This window comes from Chlorocebus sabaeus, chromosome 21 (assembly GCF_047675955.1).
Source record: "Chlorocebus sabaeus isolate Y175 chromosome 21, mChlSab1.0.hap1, whole genome shotgun sequence".
NCBI classification, from domain to species: domain Eukaryota; kingdom Metazoa; phylum Chordata; class Mammalia; order Primates; family Cercopithecidae; genus Chlorocebus; species Chlorocebus sabaeus.
Window position 1 is genome coordinate 21,059,635 of NC_132924.1, and position 17,387 is coordinate 21,077,021.

General features: G+C 36.9%; 1 protein-coding gene across 4 annotated transcripts in view; it reads right to left on the reverse strand.

Annotated features, from left to right (window-relative positions):
• Positions 1-17,387, reverse strand: part of SUGCT (succinyl-CoA:glutarate-CoA transferase) — a 747,336-nt gene that overhangs the window by 107,063 nt on the left and 622,886 nt on the right. For all 4 annotated transcript variants that reach the window (XM_073008940.1, XM_073008939.1, XM_073008938.1 and 1 more), the window contains one exon: positions 9,051-9,114. In XM_073008940.1, the coding sequence (XP_072865041.1) occupies positions 9,051-9,114 (64 nt within the window). The remainder of the gene's footprint in view (positions 1-9,050; positions 9,115-17,387) is intronic.

Sequence of the window (17,387 nt, forward strand, 5' to 3'; positions counted from 1 at the left end):
GATACATTTCCTATCTATTATAGTAAGGTATCTGGAGGTTCTTCTTTAACCCCTTTACTACCATTTCTTTATCTCCACCTACATCTTATTAATATTAACATAACATGTGTGCTTAGTCAAAATTAAACTACGATCCTTTTACATAAAAAGATGGCTTGCCCCATCTGGCTTAGTCAGATAAATATTTTATCTAAGTCTTCTTAATCAGAATACTTCTTGACATCTTAAAGACTGATATTTAAAAAAAAAAAAAATCCATGAAATTTAGCCCCATTTATCTCTTCATGCACCAAGGAGTCCCTTCTTGGTAATGCTGAAAGAAAACAAAGCCACTCCTCTTTGAGAAAGGATTAAAATGACTCCCTGTCCAACCAGGAATAAACTGAGCAATAAAGCCAAGCAACTCACTCCTAGCTGAAGACACTTGGAGGCAAAGATAATGGCACTTCTTTCAAGTTAACGCCATGACACTGAAGTCCAAACTGGAAGATAATTTTAAAACTTTTGTATTTAGTGATCATAAAGTATTTGTTTTTACTTCTCTAATCAGATTACATGTCTAATTAAATTTGATTAATTTAATTTAATCCCTAAAGGCTTATCATAAAGTCAGTACTTAAAGTTGATCCAGAAAGACTTCTTTGTGTACTCAATGAAGGTTTGCTGCAGCTAATACACCAGGAACGCAATCAAGAACTGATAAAAATTTCTGATACATCTTCTGACACAATAACAAAAATGGTATACCATCATTTAGCCTTTCACTCTTCCTGTGGCTTTTTATTTTTCTTTTGATTTCTATATTCAGGTTAACATTCAATGGTCCACTTGGATTATTTAAAACATACCTCTAATCTCAAGGATCATTCTGCATAGAAATACTGGAAAAAATACCAAAGAATGTATAAGTCCAATTAAATTTTCCCCCAGGAAAATTCTTGAGCATAACTATCACTTCCTAGTAGTGAAAACTTACTCTGCACCCCAGGAATTCATTGATAACTTAGGGTTGATTTGCAATAAGAGTTTCTTGTCTGTTAGACACATTCACTTATCAGGAAACCAACCCACTAGGGTCTAGGTTGATGAGGATATGTTGCAAAGGAACAACTGAGTTCTTGGCAGCTTTCCAAGTCCCAACTAACAGAAACAAGAATTCCCAGAGCATGAAAGCCCAGGTCTCACAAAATATTTCTTCCTCATGCCACAGATAAGCATAGTTGATGGAGATCCCTGAGTTGTATCAGCGACAGTAACTTGGCTCTCGGAGCTTCTCTGGTGCCTGATGGAAAGACATACCTGGGGATGTAATTCACGCCTCCTTTGTTTCCTCCCTGCTCTCCTAGGAAGGAAAATTACTATGCCATTCATTTCTCACAGAACAGTAACAATGTCTACTATCCCACCTTATTGTTATAGGGACTTCCAGAGAAGACTCCAGGCACTCAATGGCAAGTCACCTGAGAATACACTGATTGATTTCACTCTCAGTATCCTGCCATGGGTTAAGGATTTAATAATGGTAAAAAATAATTGAGGACTTTGGGAAGTACCCTAGCTAGTCTATTTGAAAATTCACTTTCCTGCCAGCTTTCTCTCATTTTGTTGACAGACTATAGAAACTTCCTTTCATCTCTTTCCTCTTTTTGCAGCTTAACCTGGTCCCTAAAGGAGTATGCTCTTTCTAGAAGATAGATTATGCACTACGCACAACATGAAAACTTTACACACTTTTCCTGTTGTCATCTGAAGGGCCTTTCTACCTGGAAGAAATAACTTATCTCACCTTTCATTCTCACATTGGTTTTACACAGAATTCCTTATGAGCACCAACATACTTAAACTTTATGGAGAGATATATGCCGAAACTTTGGTTCCTCTTAATTTTTCTTTTTCCCCAGTGAGATTTGTGACAGCTTTCCCCATTGCTGTTATCCATTATAGAAATTTAACTGCACTTTGAGGACATGTGATTTCAGAAACATGATCTAATTTTCTACCTAAAGGGAAGAAAAAAAGCTAAAAGTAACAGGGGAAGGCAAAGTCTTGTGTAGCATAGAAAAGGCAGAGTTATAATGCATGGAAAATACAAGGCAGTTACTCCATTTAATGTATGGGTTTCAAACTGAAAACTAACTAAACAAGTAAAGTAAACTGTTATCAGAGAGCTTCTGCGGGTAGCCAGTCCATTAATAAAAAATGCCTACTGAATAAATGGATCATAAACCATGTTTTGGATTAGTAGTTTTCCATTGTAATCATCATCCAGAAAATGTTCTTAAGTTCCTAGCTGGCATAGAGGGTGCTGGTTAGACTTCAAATCATGACATTTTTTGCCCTCCAGGAGCTTATGAAGGTATACTGTCTCAAACCCAGAGAAGTGTTTTAGATCATTATTTACAAAACATCTTGCAAAACATTCAGAAATACAATGTGTACGATCATACAACAGAGAAGTACATTCAACTTTATAAAAATTCACCTTAAAATCCAAATTCAATATTCTAACAATTTGATTGAAACTACACTCATGCATGGTGGTGACTACTGTCACTGAATCCAACACCCACTAGTTAAAAATTGCTGCAAGTTCCCAATGTGAGTATTAAAATACTATGGAGAAAATATATTGAAGAACTTGGAGCTGCTTTCTGAAAAACACAGATCAGGGGATCAGCAGGCAGAAGTAATTCAATTTCGAATCCTTCTGCATGTATAGAAGACTGCTTCCCCTTCATAGTTCAGACACACTCACCACTGACACACTTCCCAGAAGTTCTACTAGAATCAAATGACTGCCATGCACATTCACAGGAAGTATCTGAAAAAGGTTATGGTGAGAAACTGCAGAGCTACACATCAAACTCTATTCCAATGACATCCTTTGAAATTTGGCGCTCAGCACCAATGCTAACTTGGCACCTCCACAGTACATGCAAGGACAGCATGCTCCACTGTGGCTCAAAGGCCAAAGGCTGGTGTGATTGCAAGAAGATGCAAATGGTGAATGGCTTACAGGAAATTGGCCAACCTTTGGAATGTGATAACTTATGCAAGATCTTCCCACTAAAGTCACAAATAAGGTGAAATTTATGTAATGGCCCATCTCTTGTTGTAGAAATGCTGTGGTGTAAACTTGAATGTGCTTTTTTAATTTCTGTAATTAACAAATAGAAATTTCTATCAATTTCACAGTGTAAAATTTAGGACACTGTAAGTTTTACAAAAGTCTTCAACAGAGATAGAAATTACCCCTAAAATCAATCCATGAGAACATCTGCTAAACCAGTGGTTTCTATCCAAGCTCCACTTCCAAATCCTACCTTCATACCTCAGACAGTAGGAATCTCAGGGACCCCGGCATAGATATCTTTGAATTTTTTGGATTCGTATTGAATGTGATTATTAGCTCTATTTTAGAACTTATTCATCTGGCCTCTGGCTCCCTCTTCAGGGTCCCTGTGAGCCTGCCCCCTCCCTATTTCTCCACTGGAGTGCTTTCTCTGCTCCTCCAGGGTGCCATGCACTCACATTGTTCATATATCTGTTTGCATTTTTTTTACATTATATAATTTCATTGAAGAATCCTTGGCATCGTTGATGCATCATAGGAGCATTACGTCTATTAAAAAGCGATTTGTTCAAATTTTCTCATAAGAACATGAAAACATTTTATTCTATGTACAATAATGTATACAAATGTAAATAGGTCATCAAAGAGACCTGAAGTAATTAAAGAGGTATATTTACAGTAGCACATCACAGTAAATGGAAAACCACTCACAGATTCAACATTGATACTGTTTTTGTACTTGGTTACACACTGAAGGTGAAGCATACATTTCACTTTTCCAAGAAACCTTTCCTCAGCCCACACACTAGGTGAGGTCTCCCTGGTATGTGCACCCAGAGCCTTGAGCTGTTGCCCTTGATTCTCCAAGGAAACATTCAACCTACTTTTCCATGTTCATTGTTCACGCCTGTTTCCCCTGGCAAAGCATAAGCTCCATGAGGGACTGCTCCTATCCAGCTTTCTCCCCAGAGCTTACGTAGTGTACCGGACACAGTAAGTTTAGTTAGGTTAGTTGTGGGGGAAAGGGGAGGGAACGTTTGAGGTTTTAGCACCCAATATAGGTTATATTAATTAAGAGCAAATTAGTACATTCTGCCTACCATGCTGACACTTCTATCACTAAGCTAATGGTGACCTCAAACTAACAACCACTTCCCTCACTGAGGGCTCTTAGAACACCAGAATGTTGGAGGCTGGCAAAGAGACACATGATACCTGTTCTCACTTATACGCCCATTGATAGTTCATTTTTCTTTGTCTCTCTTCACTTTTAACTGTATTATAGGCTTTAAAGCTTAGATGAGAGCGTACTTTAATGAATAATATACTAAATAAAGAACAATAGCATTAGCATAACTAAAACTCACACTTAGAGATAATTCATGGGCTTAACTAGTTTGCATGCTTTAACTAGATCATCTGAAAACACAAATTACATTTCTTTCCTAATTCTTTATTAGAGTTTGAAGATGATAGAGAATTATACGAAAGGGAGTGTTTACAATAGATATAATAAAGGAAATCGTTTAGATGATACTACTTATTGTATTTTAATAATGGGAATGATTACAAAGATTGAAACAATGTACTAAATGGCTGAAATAATTATTTTCTTTAAGTAGTCAAGAGGGATTTTTAAGAGGTAAATAATTTCCCATCCTTGTCCAAAGTATATTAAACCTGGGTTGACCAGTGCCTTTAACATATTAATCAATAAACTCTCATCTGAAGGAATGTTATGTGGATTTATACAACTCTAAAGAAGGCTCTATAAATATCACATGATTTACTGCTGTTTTTAAGTGACAAGTTTCTGGTAATGACTAAGATAGAAAGTGCTTCAGGCAAATTAGTGCGACATACAGAAAATTCAGTACTGGTTGCAAGAAGTTCATTAATAAGGCAGGAAATATAAATAAGTAGAATAATTTAGAATGGTAATAAGATGGTAATGCTAATAATGCTAATAACAATCCTAATAAGGATTCTTACTGTAAACGTGAAGATGTGGATATGTATGTGTAAATCTATAAAACTATGTTTAACAAATTCAAAATGTGTCTCCACTAGTTAACCAGAAAACAGTGTAGCAAAAGTCACCTATAACTGTAGCCTGTGTTTCTTGTTTCGGCAGACATATCACATGGAGACATTCTGAGGAAATCTGAGTTATGTCTATAGCATTTATGAGTTCTCCAATGGGGACATCCCCAACAAAGAAAGGCAGAACTATCATAGGTAAATAAAATCAAGGACAGGTGGAATCCACAGACAAACTGTAAATTTAATTACTGATAAATTCCCTTTGCATTTAATAACTCTTGTCCTGTCTGTGTGGCCTCTTATTGGGATACAATGAATTACGAGATACAATAGCCTCTTTTTATCTGACATCTATAAGCAGAATTGTCATTCCCCTCTCATGAGGAATTCAGATGTGCTGCACTCAAAAGACACTCAGATTCTAATTCCAAACATAAACTAGACTCATGCATTTCATCTCAAATCGGGAATTCCTGTATTGATAATTCTATAGAAAGAATACAAGATAACAGGATAGACATACCAAAAAGATGACTAAGCCCTATAAACATTAAACAAAAATAGAATTTTCCAAAGGGAGGTTAAAACAAAAAAAGGAGAAAGAAATTGCTGTGGATCTGAGAACTCTATTGTAGTCAAGTGAATTTTTTACTCCAATTATTTACTTCTCCCTGTGCCCATGCTCCTCACCATATAACACTGAAATTTCTCTCAGAAAGAGTCACATGTATTTCCCCACCCTTTTGGATACAGCCTAAAACTTGCTTTTGGCCGGGCACAGTGCCTGACATCTGTAATCCCAGCACTTTTGGAGGCTGAGACAGGTGGATCTCCTGAGGTCAGGAGTTTGAGACCAGCCTGACCAACATGGTGAAATCCTGTCTCTACTAAAAATACAGAAATTAGCTTGGCGTGGTGGTACATCCCTGTAATCCCAGCTACTCCAGAGGCTGAGGCAGCGGAATCGCTAGAACCTGGTAGGTGGAGGTTGCAGTGAGCTGATATTGCACCACTTCACTTCAGCCTGGATGACAGAGTGAGACTGTCTCAAAACAAATTAATCTAAAAAATAAAACTTGCTTGGACTAATGAGATGCAGGCAGAAGCGTTTGCCAGCTGTATACCAACATCTTATGTAGCACTGTAGTTTCTGCTTGCCCCAGTGTTCTGCAGCCGTGACCATCAGAAGAGCAGGAGAGACACATAGATTGGAAATGACTCCAAGCACCGGCAGAAGCTAAACCTGGCCAGACCTGGAACTAGAAGCAAAGCTACCCAGCTGAGTCCAACCTATATGAAACTTCCGAGTTAATCCACATGCATGCGATAAACAAATGCTTATGTTTGAAACCCATTAAGAGCTTGAGGTTATTTCTTACACAACATTCTTGTTACAATGGCTACCTGATACATTTATAAATTAAAGTGGGCAAAAGAAATATTCTTCCCTTCTAGTAATCTGTAAAGAATATTTCCTTCCTCCTGAGATTTAGCTTTCATTTATTTACAATGAAAGTCAGCAAATTCATGCCTGATTGAAAGAGTGTTACCTCCAATGAGTTCATTCTAGGTTGGCCACTGACTTACTTTTTTCCTCATTATCATGCTGACAATCATATTGACGTTCAAATGCTTACCCTTTCTCTAATGTGTTGGGGATATCAACCCCTGTATGACCTCATCTGTAAACTTGTGGGGTTAAGTGATCACTGGTTCTTCAGGTCCCAGACTTCCAAGGAGAGATGTATGGAAGACCACAGCATGGTGGGCAGAGGAGGAAAGCTAAACAATAGGAGTGCTAACCTATCAATCAGCATAACTCTGCTTCCATCTGTGTTAGCTATGAATTCTTCATGTGGAAAATCAGTTTTACTATTTAAATATCAAAAACTACTAGACCAGATATTTTCTAAAGTCTTCTAATACTCAAAGCCCTATGATTACGTTTTTATTTTGACCACTCCCTTCTCTTTATTTCTATTCCCATGACCCTAATTTAAGACACTATCACCTAAACTCCTGTATCACTTCCTAACCTGACACTCTGCTTTAAGCTGTAAATTGTGTCATTTTATTCCCCTATTTAAAATGAGAGAAAACCCAGCTTTAACGGGGCCCCCAGGCTCTCCCTATCGCTCCAGTCTCATTTCGTGCCCCACTTTCCCACCTTTCATCCTGGCTTAGAACACACCGCACTCTTCATCACCTTGGGGTTTTCTCCCATGCTGTTCCCTCTGCTGGAAATGCTTGTCCTCTATTCTTTTTGCCTTCAGTGTCATGTTATAAGTCGGACTCTCAGAGACTTTCTTCGATCACCTAAACTACAGAAGGCCCCACCTGACCCCTATCATTCTCTATGACAGCACATTCTTCTTTCTTTCTTTGCACTTATGACTTACAGTTATGGAAACATTTGTTGGTTGTAACATTATTCAACTTCCTATTAAGTATCAGCTCCAGGTGGACTGGGCTGAAGTTGTCTGGTTTATTTTTGTATTTTTAGGACCCAAAGCAGTACCTGGCACATAGTATATATGCAATAATATAGATGAGTGCATGAACTAATGAACTTCTTAGCTTTTGTCAACATTTTTTTCTACCACTTTTCTATATCATATAACATTTCCCTAGAACATGTGATCTCAGTCTTTCATTTGCTTATACCTGCTCTCTTAGTTACCTTCCTTAAACCATGCATAATGTTGCTTGTGTTCTTGAACATTAGAATTTTCTCTTCAACTTTCTTATTCATCATACTTCCCTCTTCTTACTCTTTTCATGTGCGAGTGGTCACTATCTGGTAGGTTGTGGGAGATTATTATAAAGCTGATCCCAAATCTTAGAATTAGATTCTATTTAGGATAAAATTAACAAGAATAGTCCTTCAATAAATGAGACCAGATACCTATAGAAGTAAATACTCTATGCACCTGACTGAGGTGACTGAGGAGTTTGGCAAATACCTAAATTTCAAGTAAGATGACCAGGAAATGATTTTAGGAAAAAACAATAACAAAAAGTATATCCTAACTAATTTAATTGACCTCCGCCAGAAGAAAAGAAAAAAAAAAAAATAAGTGCTTGGTTTGTATATAGCCTAGAAAATATGGACACAATGAACAAATAATGTGGAACTCCATTGCTGGAATGTGGATTTTTCTAGCAATGCCTGGAATAGAGAAACAAAATATCTGATAAAGGTAATATTACGATTATCAGAGAAATGAAGGCTGTGGGAGGGAAATGTATTGGTCACAGGCTCTCACTATTGTTTAAATGCACCACCTAAGAGGATGCTTTGAGAGTCGGCATGAGGCTACTGGCTGCTGAAATGAGAGCTCCCTCTGCAAGTGAAGAAGCTGGCATTTGGGCTTAGGCAGCGGTCTCTGATGAGTTGGTTTAGTATGAGTCAACTTACAAAAATTCAATCTATTCTGGGCGTACTGAAAACATTTAGTTTCTTGATCTGTAAAGCCAAGATCCATACCTTAAACCACAGTTATGAAAGAAAAAGGCCGAGCCTGGGAAGTCAGTACCTTCCTTGGACTCCAATTATATCTTGCCTGGCTTTCTTTCCAATTCTCATATGAGCCACACTCTATTTCTTGTTATTGGCCATACCTATTACTATCAACCTGTTGATAATTACATGATGTACTTTCGTGAGCATGTGATTACACAAAATGAAATTAAGAAATGCAAGCATTTTTTTGTCATTGTGGCAATCTGACACTCCTTAGAACTAAGACACAATGTCGTAGTCTCATCATACATTTCTGTGAGTGCAGTCCTAGGATTCCCCTTTTACCCAAAGTTATAAATTTGTATAATGTCTTGGAAAGTTGTTTGGGAGCTCATAAGCTACCTGTAGTAAACAGCATATGGGACAATTAATAAAGAAAGGTGTTAGAGAAAATACCAAAACTTTTCAGACCTGGGACGGAAATCTTCCCCACAGTCGGATGCTCCATCTCCATAATAAGGCTGTTGTGTAATACCTGAAAAGGCAAAAACAGAGAGAAAAATAACTTACAAAATAAAACCATCTTCAATTACAAGGCATGGACAGTCATCTATTCAGTCAACATCAAAGAAAGGTATGGCAAAACACAGAGATGTTTAAAATTTTAATTTGAAAGTAAATACTTGACATAAAAATAATGTTTCATCTTATAATACACCAAATGAAGCCAAAAAAGACTAGAGGATTCATGGACTAGAAAACATTTCAATAAGACCTTCCCACTCTTAAAATTTTTATTTGCCCCTAAATATAGCAGATGATTTCCTCTCTTTCATCTATGGATGCTCCCCTAATATTAAAGCTCAGCCCTTTCCTGCATAACCTTATGGCAGGACTCGGCCAAGGTCAAGAAATAGGACCTCGAACAGAGCAGCACACTGGGGTGGTACACATGCTCCTGGAAAACTGTGCAGCAGAAGGTATGGGGAGTCAGTCCATTTGAAGAATAAATCAGAGTATCCAGAAGGCTTGGTGACTGCTGGAAGTGGAAAGATTCAGGGCTGCTGTGACAAGCAAATGAGCAGCAGACAGCAAATCCAGAGGAGACCCAGGTCAGAGGCGTGCACAGGGAAGCTGAACCAGGAATGTTTTCAATGGTGGTCAAGACCTGAAGCAAAAGACTAGAGTTCAGAAACAGGATTCCAGGATACTGGAGTAAAAAAGCCAGAGACTTCATCCCAGAGGGCTGATTAGGTTCTCATGCAATGGTGAGGCAGGAAATTTAAAAAATAATAATAAAATAAAATAAATTTTTCCATATTAAATTAATTTATTTCAAAGACAACGATAAGTATATTTTTATAAATTTTTATTCTCTGTAATAACTTCAAATATTCTATTTTACCTAAAAAATACAATAAAATCATAAAAAACTAAACAAACCTAAAACTACAACTATCTAAACACCATAATAAAAATTATAAAATAAACCAATACAAAACCTAAATAATAAACATCTAAATTACTTAACAACAATCGTATACAATCCTAAATTATAAACCTATTTTAATTTAATTAACTATCTTTATCCTGCTTCTATATCCCTACTTTCACACACTATAAACTTACTTCAAACTAACCCACCCCCTTTTATAAAATATATGTAAAAATCAAATGCTATCTTTATTCTAAACCCAATCTTTAAACACTAAATCTACTAAATCTAAACACATTCAATAATAAAAAATACCCTCCTTTATATATTAGGTGCTCTAATCCTCCTAATAGCACAACAATGGGACCGAGATAGGTATCTAGTGTCCCATCAAGAACATAAGGTAGCCTTGGCTTGGGATTAAGATCTAAGGCCAGTTACTAGTGCAGGGACATTCTACCAGTGCCTGACAAGAGAAATATACTTGATGCTGAATCACTTGACTGTTGAAATGAAGCAACTTAAATCCCTGGCAAATGAAGGCTGGAATGTTTCCCGGGGGTAGGCAAAAAGACAAAATCTGCAGTGCCCTCCAACTATAAGTGGTGGATGAGCTGAGGGCATGGAACCAAATTCTGGAACATAAGTGTTGAATTATTAGAGGCAAAATGTTCTGTGATACACAAATAGAAATGCTACTTTTTTTTTCTTTTTTTTAAAACAACAACAACAAACAAAAAACAATTGGAGGCTACCTGGTTATACCGTCTCAAAGAATCCAACATCTATTACTGGAACCTCAGTAAGACATTTATGGATATCTTACCTATAAATTGTGTTTCACCTGCACTATCTACCAAGCAGAGAACCTCTCTCTTCCTGTCCTGTACGTGCATCTAAAGGACAGAAGTATTTCAGTGGCACAGTAATCTTACAGACCACAATTTCATGCCAGCATCCCAAAGAGTGGCTGTTATAATGGTTCTACAGCATTTTGAGCTTCCGGTAAAAGTAAGATTTGCCTATCTACCTTCTTACCATAATCTGTTGGCAGAGTAAACGAGCGTGGAATAAAGAAACTAATAACATGTTTTCTCACTTTGCTAAACTCACAGAAAGAGCTTACATTTCTTGGGTTTTATTTATTTCTAGTGAGTTTTTGGTCACATCATAAAATAAATCATCAATAAGACAACTTCATGGGTGACTTTTTAAGTGTAGAAATACAGTTTTGCTATGGCTAAATATTCTGGCTGTGCCTGGTTCCTTTGGAAATGGTTACCACTTTTTGGGTGATGCTCTTTAAACAACGATGTCAACCTCCCTCATTGAGGATGATAACACATCACACAGAGATTCTTTCTTTTGGGATCACCAGGTTTGTACTCAAGAGCTGGCCAGATAAAATTCTCGCCAGTGTTAGAATTGTGCTATAATTTAATTCTGGTGTGGCTCGTTCTCAGCACCCGCCCAGCACAGCTTCCTCCTATGTGGGGGTGGGGGCTAAATGCCAACGGGAGGTGCTAAATCTCAGTTCTACTGAGGACAGGAACAAAAATACCGAGCTAAATTTCACTCAAAACAATTATCTGCACACTGAATCATTCTTCTCTCCTCGTATCTCTGTTGCCCTCCTGACTACCTCTTTGTAATAACACTGCAGTGCTACTCACGAAAGACAAAAGTGAGTGTTCTTAGCTAAATATAACTTAACTGATAGTGTTGAAATTAATTAACGCTGAATTTTAATCATGTAGCAAACGTTAAGTGTCAAACGTGAAAGGGTAGTTGGTAAAGGTCAAGGGACATATGTCAAAGTTTTGTGAAGCAAAAGCTAGCAGTTGATTGAAATTTTCCACGGAAGCAGTTTAAAGAGTGTACTTTCTCCACCCCTACGCCGATTGCTGTCTATATAGGATATTTTCAGTATGAAACTTTAACCTTATCAATGCCTTTGCATTGAAAACCATTCCGTTTTAAGCAAAAATTTAAATTCTTCTTACGTTCGGCAGAGGAAGCTAACTGCAGTTTCTTATTTGCTGTAGCATGCATGCAATTATGAGGCAAACAGGCTGGTGTGAGCCCCATGTTCAGAAGGAACGGATGTATTCCCCTGCTTGGTTGCCACCCACCTTTTTATATAAAGTGTGAAGTCCATACGATTCCATAGGCTTTCTTCGCGAATCAGGTCAGAATATCCCACAGAACAATGCGGTCTGTGGCAGTGCTGTCCCTGGAAACCCTGCCTAATGACTTGGAATCTTGGAAAACTCTCCAGCCTTGTTTGTGGGGCGAATCCTGCTCTGCTTAGTAACATATTAGAGGATTTCAGAACCCAGGAAGTCTGTCTGAATTCTAACATAAATCTCTCCTGCTTCATTACCCTTTCACGTTTTACCCTTCAACTCCCTTTCATGTTTGACACTTAACTTTGCTACATGATTAAATTTGTCTCCTCTAAACTTTACTGGAAATGAAGGAACTACCTGTTACCACTATTTGCGTAACATTTTTTGGAGAATGGTTACTAAACGTTTCCTTGTTCTTTTCTCATCTGGCCCCAACACCCGGACCTCTACCACCTCAACCTAGAAATTCAATTTAAAAACGCTTCGTTTTCTGACCAGTAACAATTAACCGCTACAATTTCCCTTAAGATGTTCAAGGCTTGAAGAGAGTTTCATGCCTTGGTGCTAGGTCAGGCCATTCGGGGCATTCTTTGTTGCACATTGAGTTGTTTCACTATAAGGCAGGGAATTTCTCTAGAATTTTGTAGTGAATTTTGTCCATTTGGCAATATCTTTGGATTTTACTGTTTTCTCCTTCATTTTACTTATTTTATCCTTCCTAGGTCTTTCATGGTTTAGTAGCTCTTCTAAATTCCATTTCTTCTCCTTGAAATTTCAAAAGCCTATTCTTGACAAGAATAGAATTGTAGACAGTGCGCCAACCTCTTTAGCAAAGTATCAGGCCTATTTAAATAAGGTCTCTCTCTCTTTCTCAAGCATTTTACAGATTGACAGCCTAATGACAGAGTCAAATGGTAATGTATTAATGATGGGGGGAAAGAGTAAAATGTATACCTTAAAGTAACGTGGGAAATAAAAGTTTAAGTGAAAGTAAGAAAGTCTTTTTATAAAGTCCTATGGCAGAAATGGCAGAAGAAAAAAATTGGTAATATAGCACGAGCAAGACAAAAAATGCAAAAAATAAACATCGATACCCTTTCTATAGACAGTGAAACTATTTATGGAAAATGAGAGGAATATTCAAACGAAAAGACATGACATTACATACACAAATGATATTTGTAAACACTACACTGTCCTTACACATATCAAAATCAAAGTAATACCATCAATGGCATTAGCAATAATGCACAAAAGAGAACTGACCTATCTATTCACAGTGAATAATGATATGACCTATTCATTCAATTCAACAAACACCATAGCACTCATATGCTAGGCAAAATGAAGAAGCTGGCAGTAAAAAGATGAATGAACCTGCATTAAAAATGTATGTAATTAGAAGAGAGGGTACAGAATAAGAGAGCTTTTATATAACACAGTCATATAAATTGTTATAACACAGTTTAAGCTCCATAACAAAGGAACAAATCCAATGAGGAGCAAGTAAGTAACTCTGCTTATCTTGAAAGAAGTTGATGATTTGTTAGATTAAGATAATATGACTTAGGTCAGGGAGGTTAGTAAAGACCAGAGAACAAAGATAATATTGAAATTAGATGTTAAGGTTAAAAACAGCAATGATAAACGTAATAACAGCAGATGCTGCTCTACAAACCTCCTTAAGGGTCAGGCATTGTGTTAGGAGCTAAAGCTTTGTTCGTTTAATCCTCTCATTAACCAGACTAGGTAGGAAGTATTATCTTCATCTCTACTGATAAGGTGTTAGAAACTTAGAGGGGCTATTTGTCCAAGATTTCGCGATTATTAAATGGCTGATCTTGGATTATAATTTAGGTGTGTCTAATTTAGCCAGGTTCCTGGCAGTTGGAGGGGAAAAAAAAAATGGAAAAGCATTATTTGATTTACCATTAAAATAACTAGTTGATGTGGTCAATTCTGTAAAACAAATTAGTCACTTCAGTGGGGAAAGAAAATCAGTCGAACAGATTACATGGCACCATGTGGTCCTATTAGTTAATAAACTGACCTGCACCATTGCACGTAGCCAAGGATACTCTGGCTGTGAAAACTGGAAGGATTTGAAGGGAATGGACCCAGAGGGTGATATTGGGCAAGGCACTTAGGTACTCTAAGGCTCAAAACCCTCATCAGTGGCCAGGCATGGTGGCTCACACCTTTAATCCCAGCACTTTGGGAGCCGAGGCAGGTGGATTGCCTGAGTTCAGGAGTTCAAGACCAGCCTGGCCAATATGGCAAAACCCCACGTCTACTAAAAAAAAAAAAAAAAAAAAATTAGCCAGGCACAGTAGTGTGTGCTCACACTGTAATCTCAGGTACTCAGGAGGCTGAGACAGGAGAATTGCTTGAACCCAGGAGACAGAGGTTGCAGTGAGTCAAGATTGTGCTACTACACTCCAGCCTGGGTGACAGAGAAAGACTCCATTTCAAAAAAATATTTTAAAAATTTAAAAAATAGAAAATTAAAAAAGAATATCAGTAAAAAGGGGATAATAATATCTCTTTCTAAGGGAAGAAGTGAGATGATGAGTATAAAGCCCTGAGCATAGGCCCTGGTGCAGAGCGTGCTCACAAGAAGTGGCAACTGTTTTTCCTGTTACCAATAGACGGGGTTCAAACTCTGGCTCCATCAAGTTCAAGATGTGTGGCTTTGGGTACATTCATTGAACACATATTAAATGTACTAACAGTAATGAATGATAATTAACAATAAGCATTAAATACATATTAATGTGCCAGGCATTGTTAAGTGCTGAGGAAAAACTGGGTCACAGAAAACTCAAGGTCATGCCCTCAAGAAGCTTACTGCCTTTTAAGGGAAACTTTCTAATTAAACAGAAACCACTGGTCTGTTATTGTTACATAATATTATCTGTTTCGTCCCCTGCTACATGCCCAGTGCCATGAATGTTATCTGGCACTATCTGGTAGATGCTCAATAAACATTTACTGAATTTTTTTAAATTAAATTGAATTAACTGAGTAAGTTGCAGGTAGTTCCTTTTGGTTTCTTTATTTTACAGAAGTAGGGAGGAGTGCTCTTGTTGTAAGCTTTTAATGAATGCCTAGAGTTCTCTAGACACAAAACTGTTTCACTGAATTTCCAAAATACAGTCATTTTTAGGAACTTAGATATCAAGTTCCAGTGTTGCCTTGAAATTTCTGCAGTTTTCTAAAGCAGCTTCCAGCTGATCTTGAATCTGCCATATACACTGTACATATTTTAAGACACTCCAGAGGCCATGCTGAGAAGCTCTGCATGGACAATGGTCATTATCAGTAAAGGAAAGCCAAGAAACATGGGCATGCACATTTACACATGTGAATGAAATTAATCTACTCAACTTGAAGAAAACAATTACAGAATTCTTCATTAGGAATACTCAGAAAACCATTTCTAAAACACACAATATTTTACTAAGCAAAAAACACTGGACTAATATTCTTTATTTTCCATTTTAGCAATTTAGTCATTCCTTTAGCATAATAGGAAAACAACCTTGGAATAATAGTTGAAAGGTTATACAACCGAAGACAAAACTTACCATGAATATATTAAAAAGCTAATTCAACTATTTCTGAAAACTGTGCCCTCAAAAAAAACAACATAAATTCATGAAAACAAATTGACATGAAAATCCCTAACTTTACTTAGATCAGGGGTCTGCAAACCGGTACCATGGTCCATGGTATCAGGGGTCCGCAAACCAGTACTGCTCCATGGCCTGTTAGGAAGCGACCCGAACAGCAGGAGGTGAGTGGTGGGCAAGGAGCAATTATTACCAAAGTCCTAGGAAAGTTTTTTTGTAAACTTTTTAAAAAGTTTATTTTAAAATGTATATGGAAAGATAACAGCCTCAGAATGGCTTAGACAATCATAAAAATAATAAAGTAAGAGATAATTACTCTATCTGTTATTAAGATATACTATATAACTGCTAAACAGTAAGTAGGTACTAGGAGAATATCACATTGGCAGAGAGACAGACACATAAATCAATAGAACAACAGAGAACTCAAAAATAGATTCACACAAATATGTCCAAATAATTTTTGACAAAGGTACAAATGCAATACAGGAAGTAATACAGCCTTTTCGACAAATAGCACTGAAACATGTGTATTGGAACTGGGGGGAAAAGAATCTCAACATAAAGCTCACACTGTAAAAAATTAATTCAAAATGGATCATAGACTTAAATGGAAAATGGATAACTATAAAATTTAGGAAAATAAACAGGAAAATATTTATATAAATATTTAAATAATAAAATAAACAGGAAAAACCATGGTACATCCATATTATGAAATACTCCTTAGCAATGAAAAGGAACAAACTATCGATTCACACAACAACCTGCATCAATCCTAAAGGAATTGTGCTAAGTGAAAAACGCCAATCCAAAAGATTACATAGTATATGATTTCATTGAACATAGCATTCTTGAAATGACAACATTCTAGAAATAGAGAACAGATTGGTGGTCTCCAGAAGCTAGAGGAGAGATGGGAGTGGAGGGAAGGGAGGTGCATGTGGCTACAAAAGGGCAGCAGGAGAGATTTTCATGGTGATGGAACTCTTCTCTATCTTGACTATATCAATGTCAATGCCCTCAATGTGATACTGTAGTATAGTTTTGCAAGAAGTTACCATTGGGGAACAGGGCTACATGGGATCTCTCTGTATTATTTCTTGTAAGTGCATGTCAATCTATAATTATCTCAAAATAAAAATCTTTTTTAAAATTATGGTCTCCTGGGGGATAATGTAAGAGGGGACTCAATTTTATTTTCTCAGCTAGAAATATATTGATGAATAGAGTTTTAGTAGAAAACATTTTTATCTTGTTCCTAATTTTAAAGGAAATGTACTTAATGCCTCATCACTGAGTATGTTTGTGACAAGGAATAATGGGCATACTTTATCAAGTTATAGAATCTATTCCTAGTTTGATGAGAAATTTTATTATAGATGTTTACTTAGAGCAAATGGCTTTTAATCCATCTACTGGGAGGATCATATAATTTTTCTCCATTAATCTGATCACTTACAACTGCATAAGTGATCAAATTTATTGTCTTAAACTTGTATAATTTTAGAATAATTACCTCTTTCAGGTGAATTCAAATTTTTATTGACATGAGGTGACTTGAACAGTAATGCATTTTGTTTTAAAGTCGGTAGCATCTAACATTACTAAA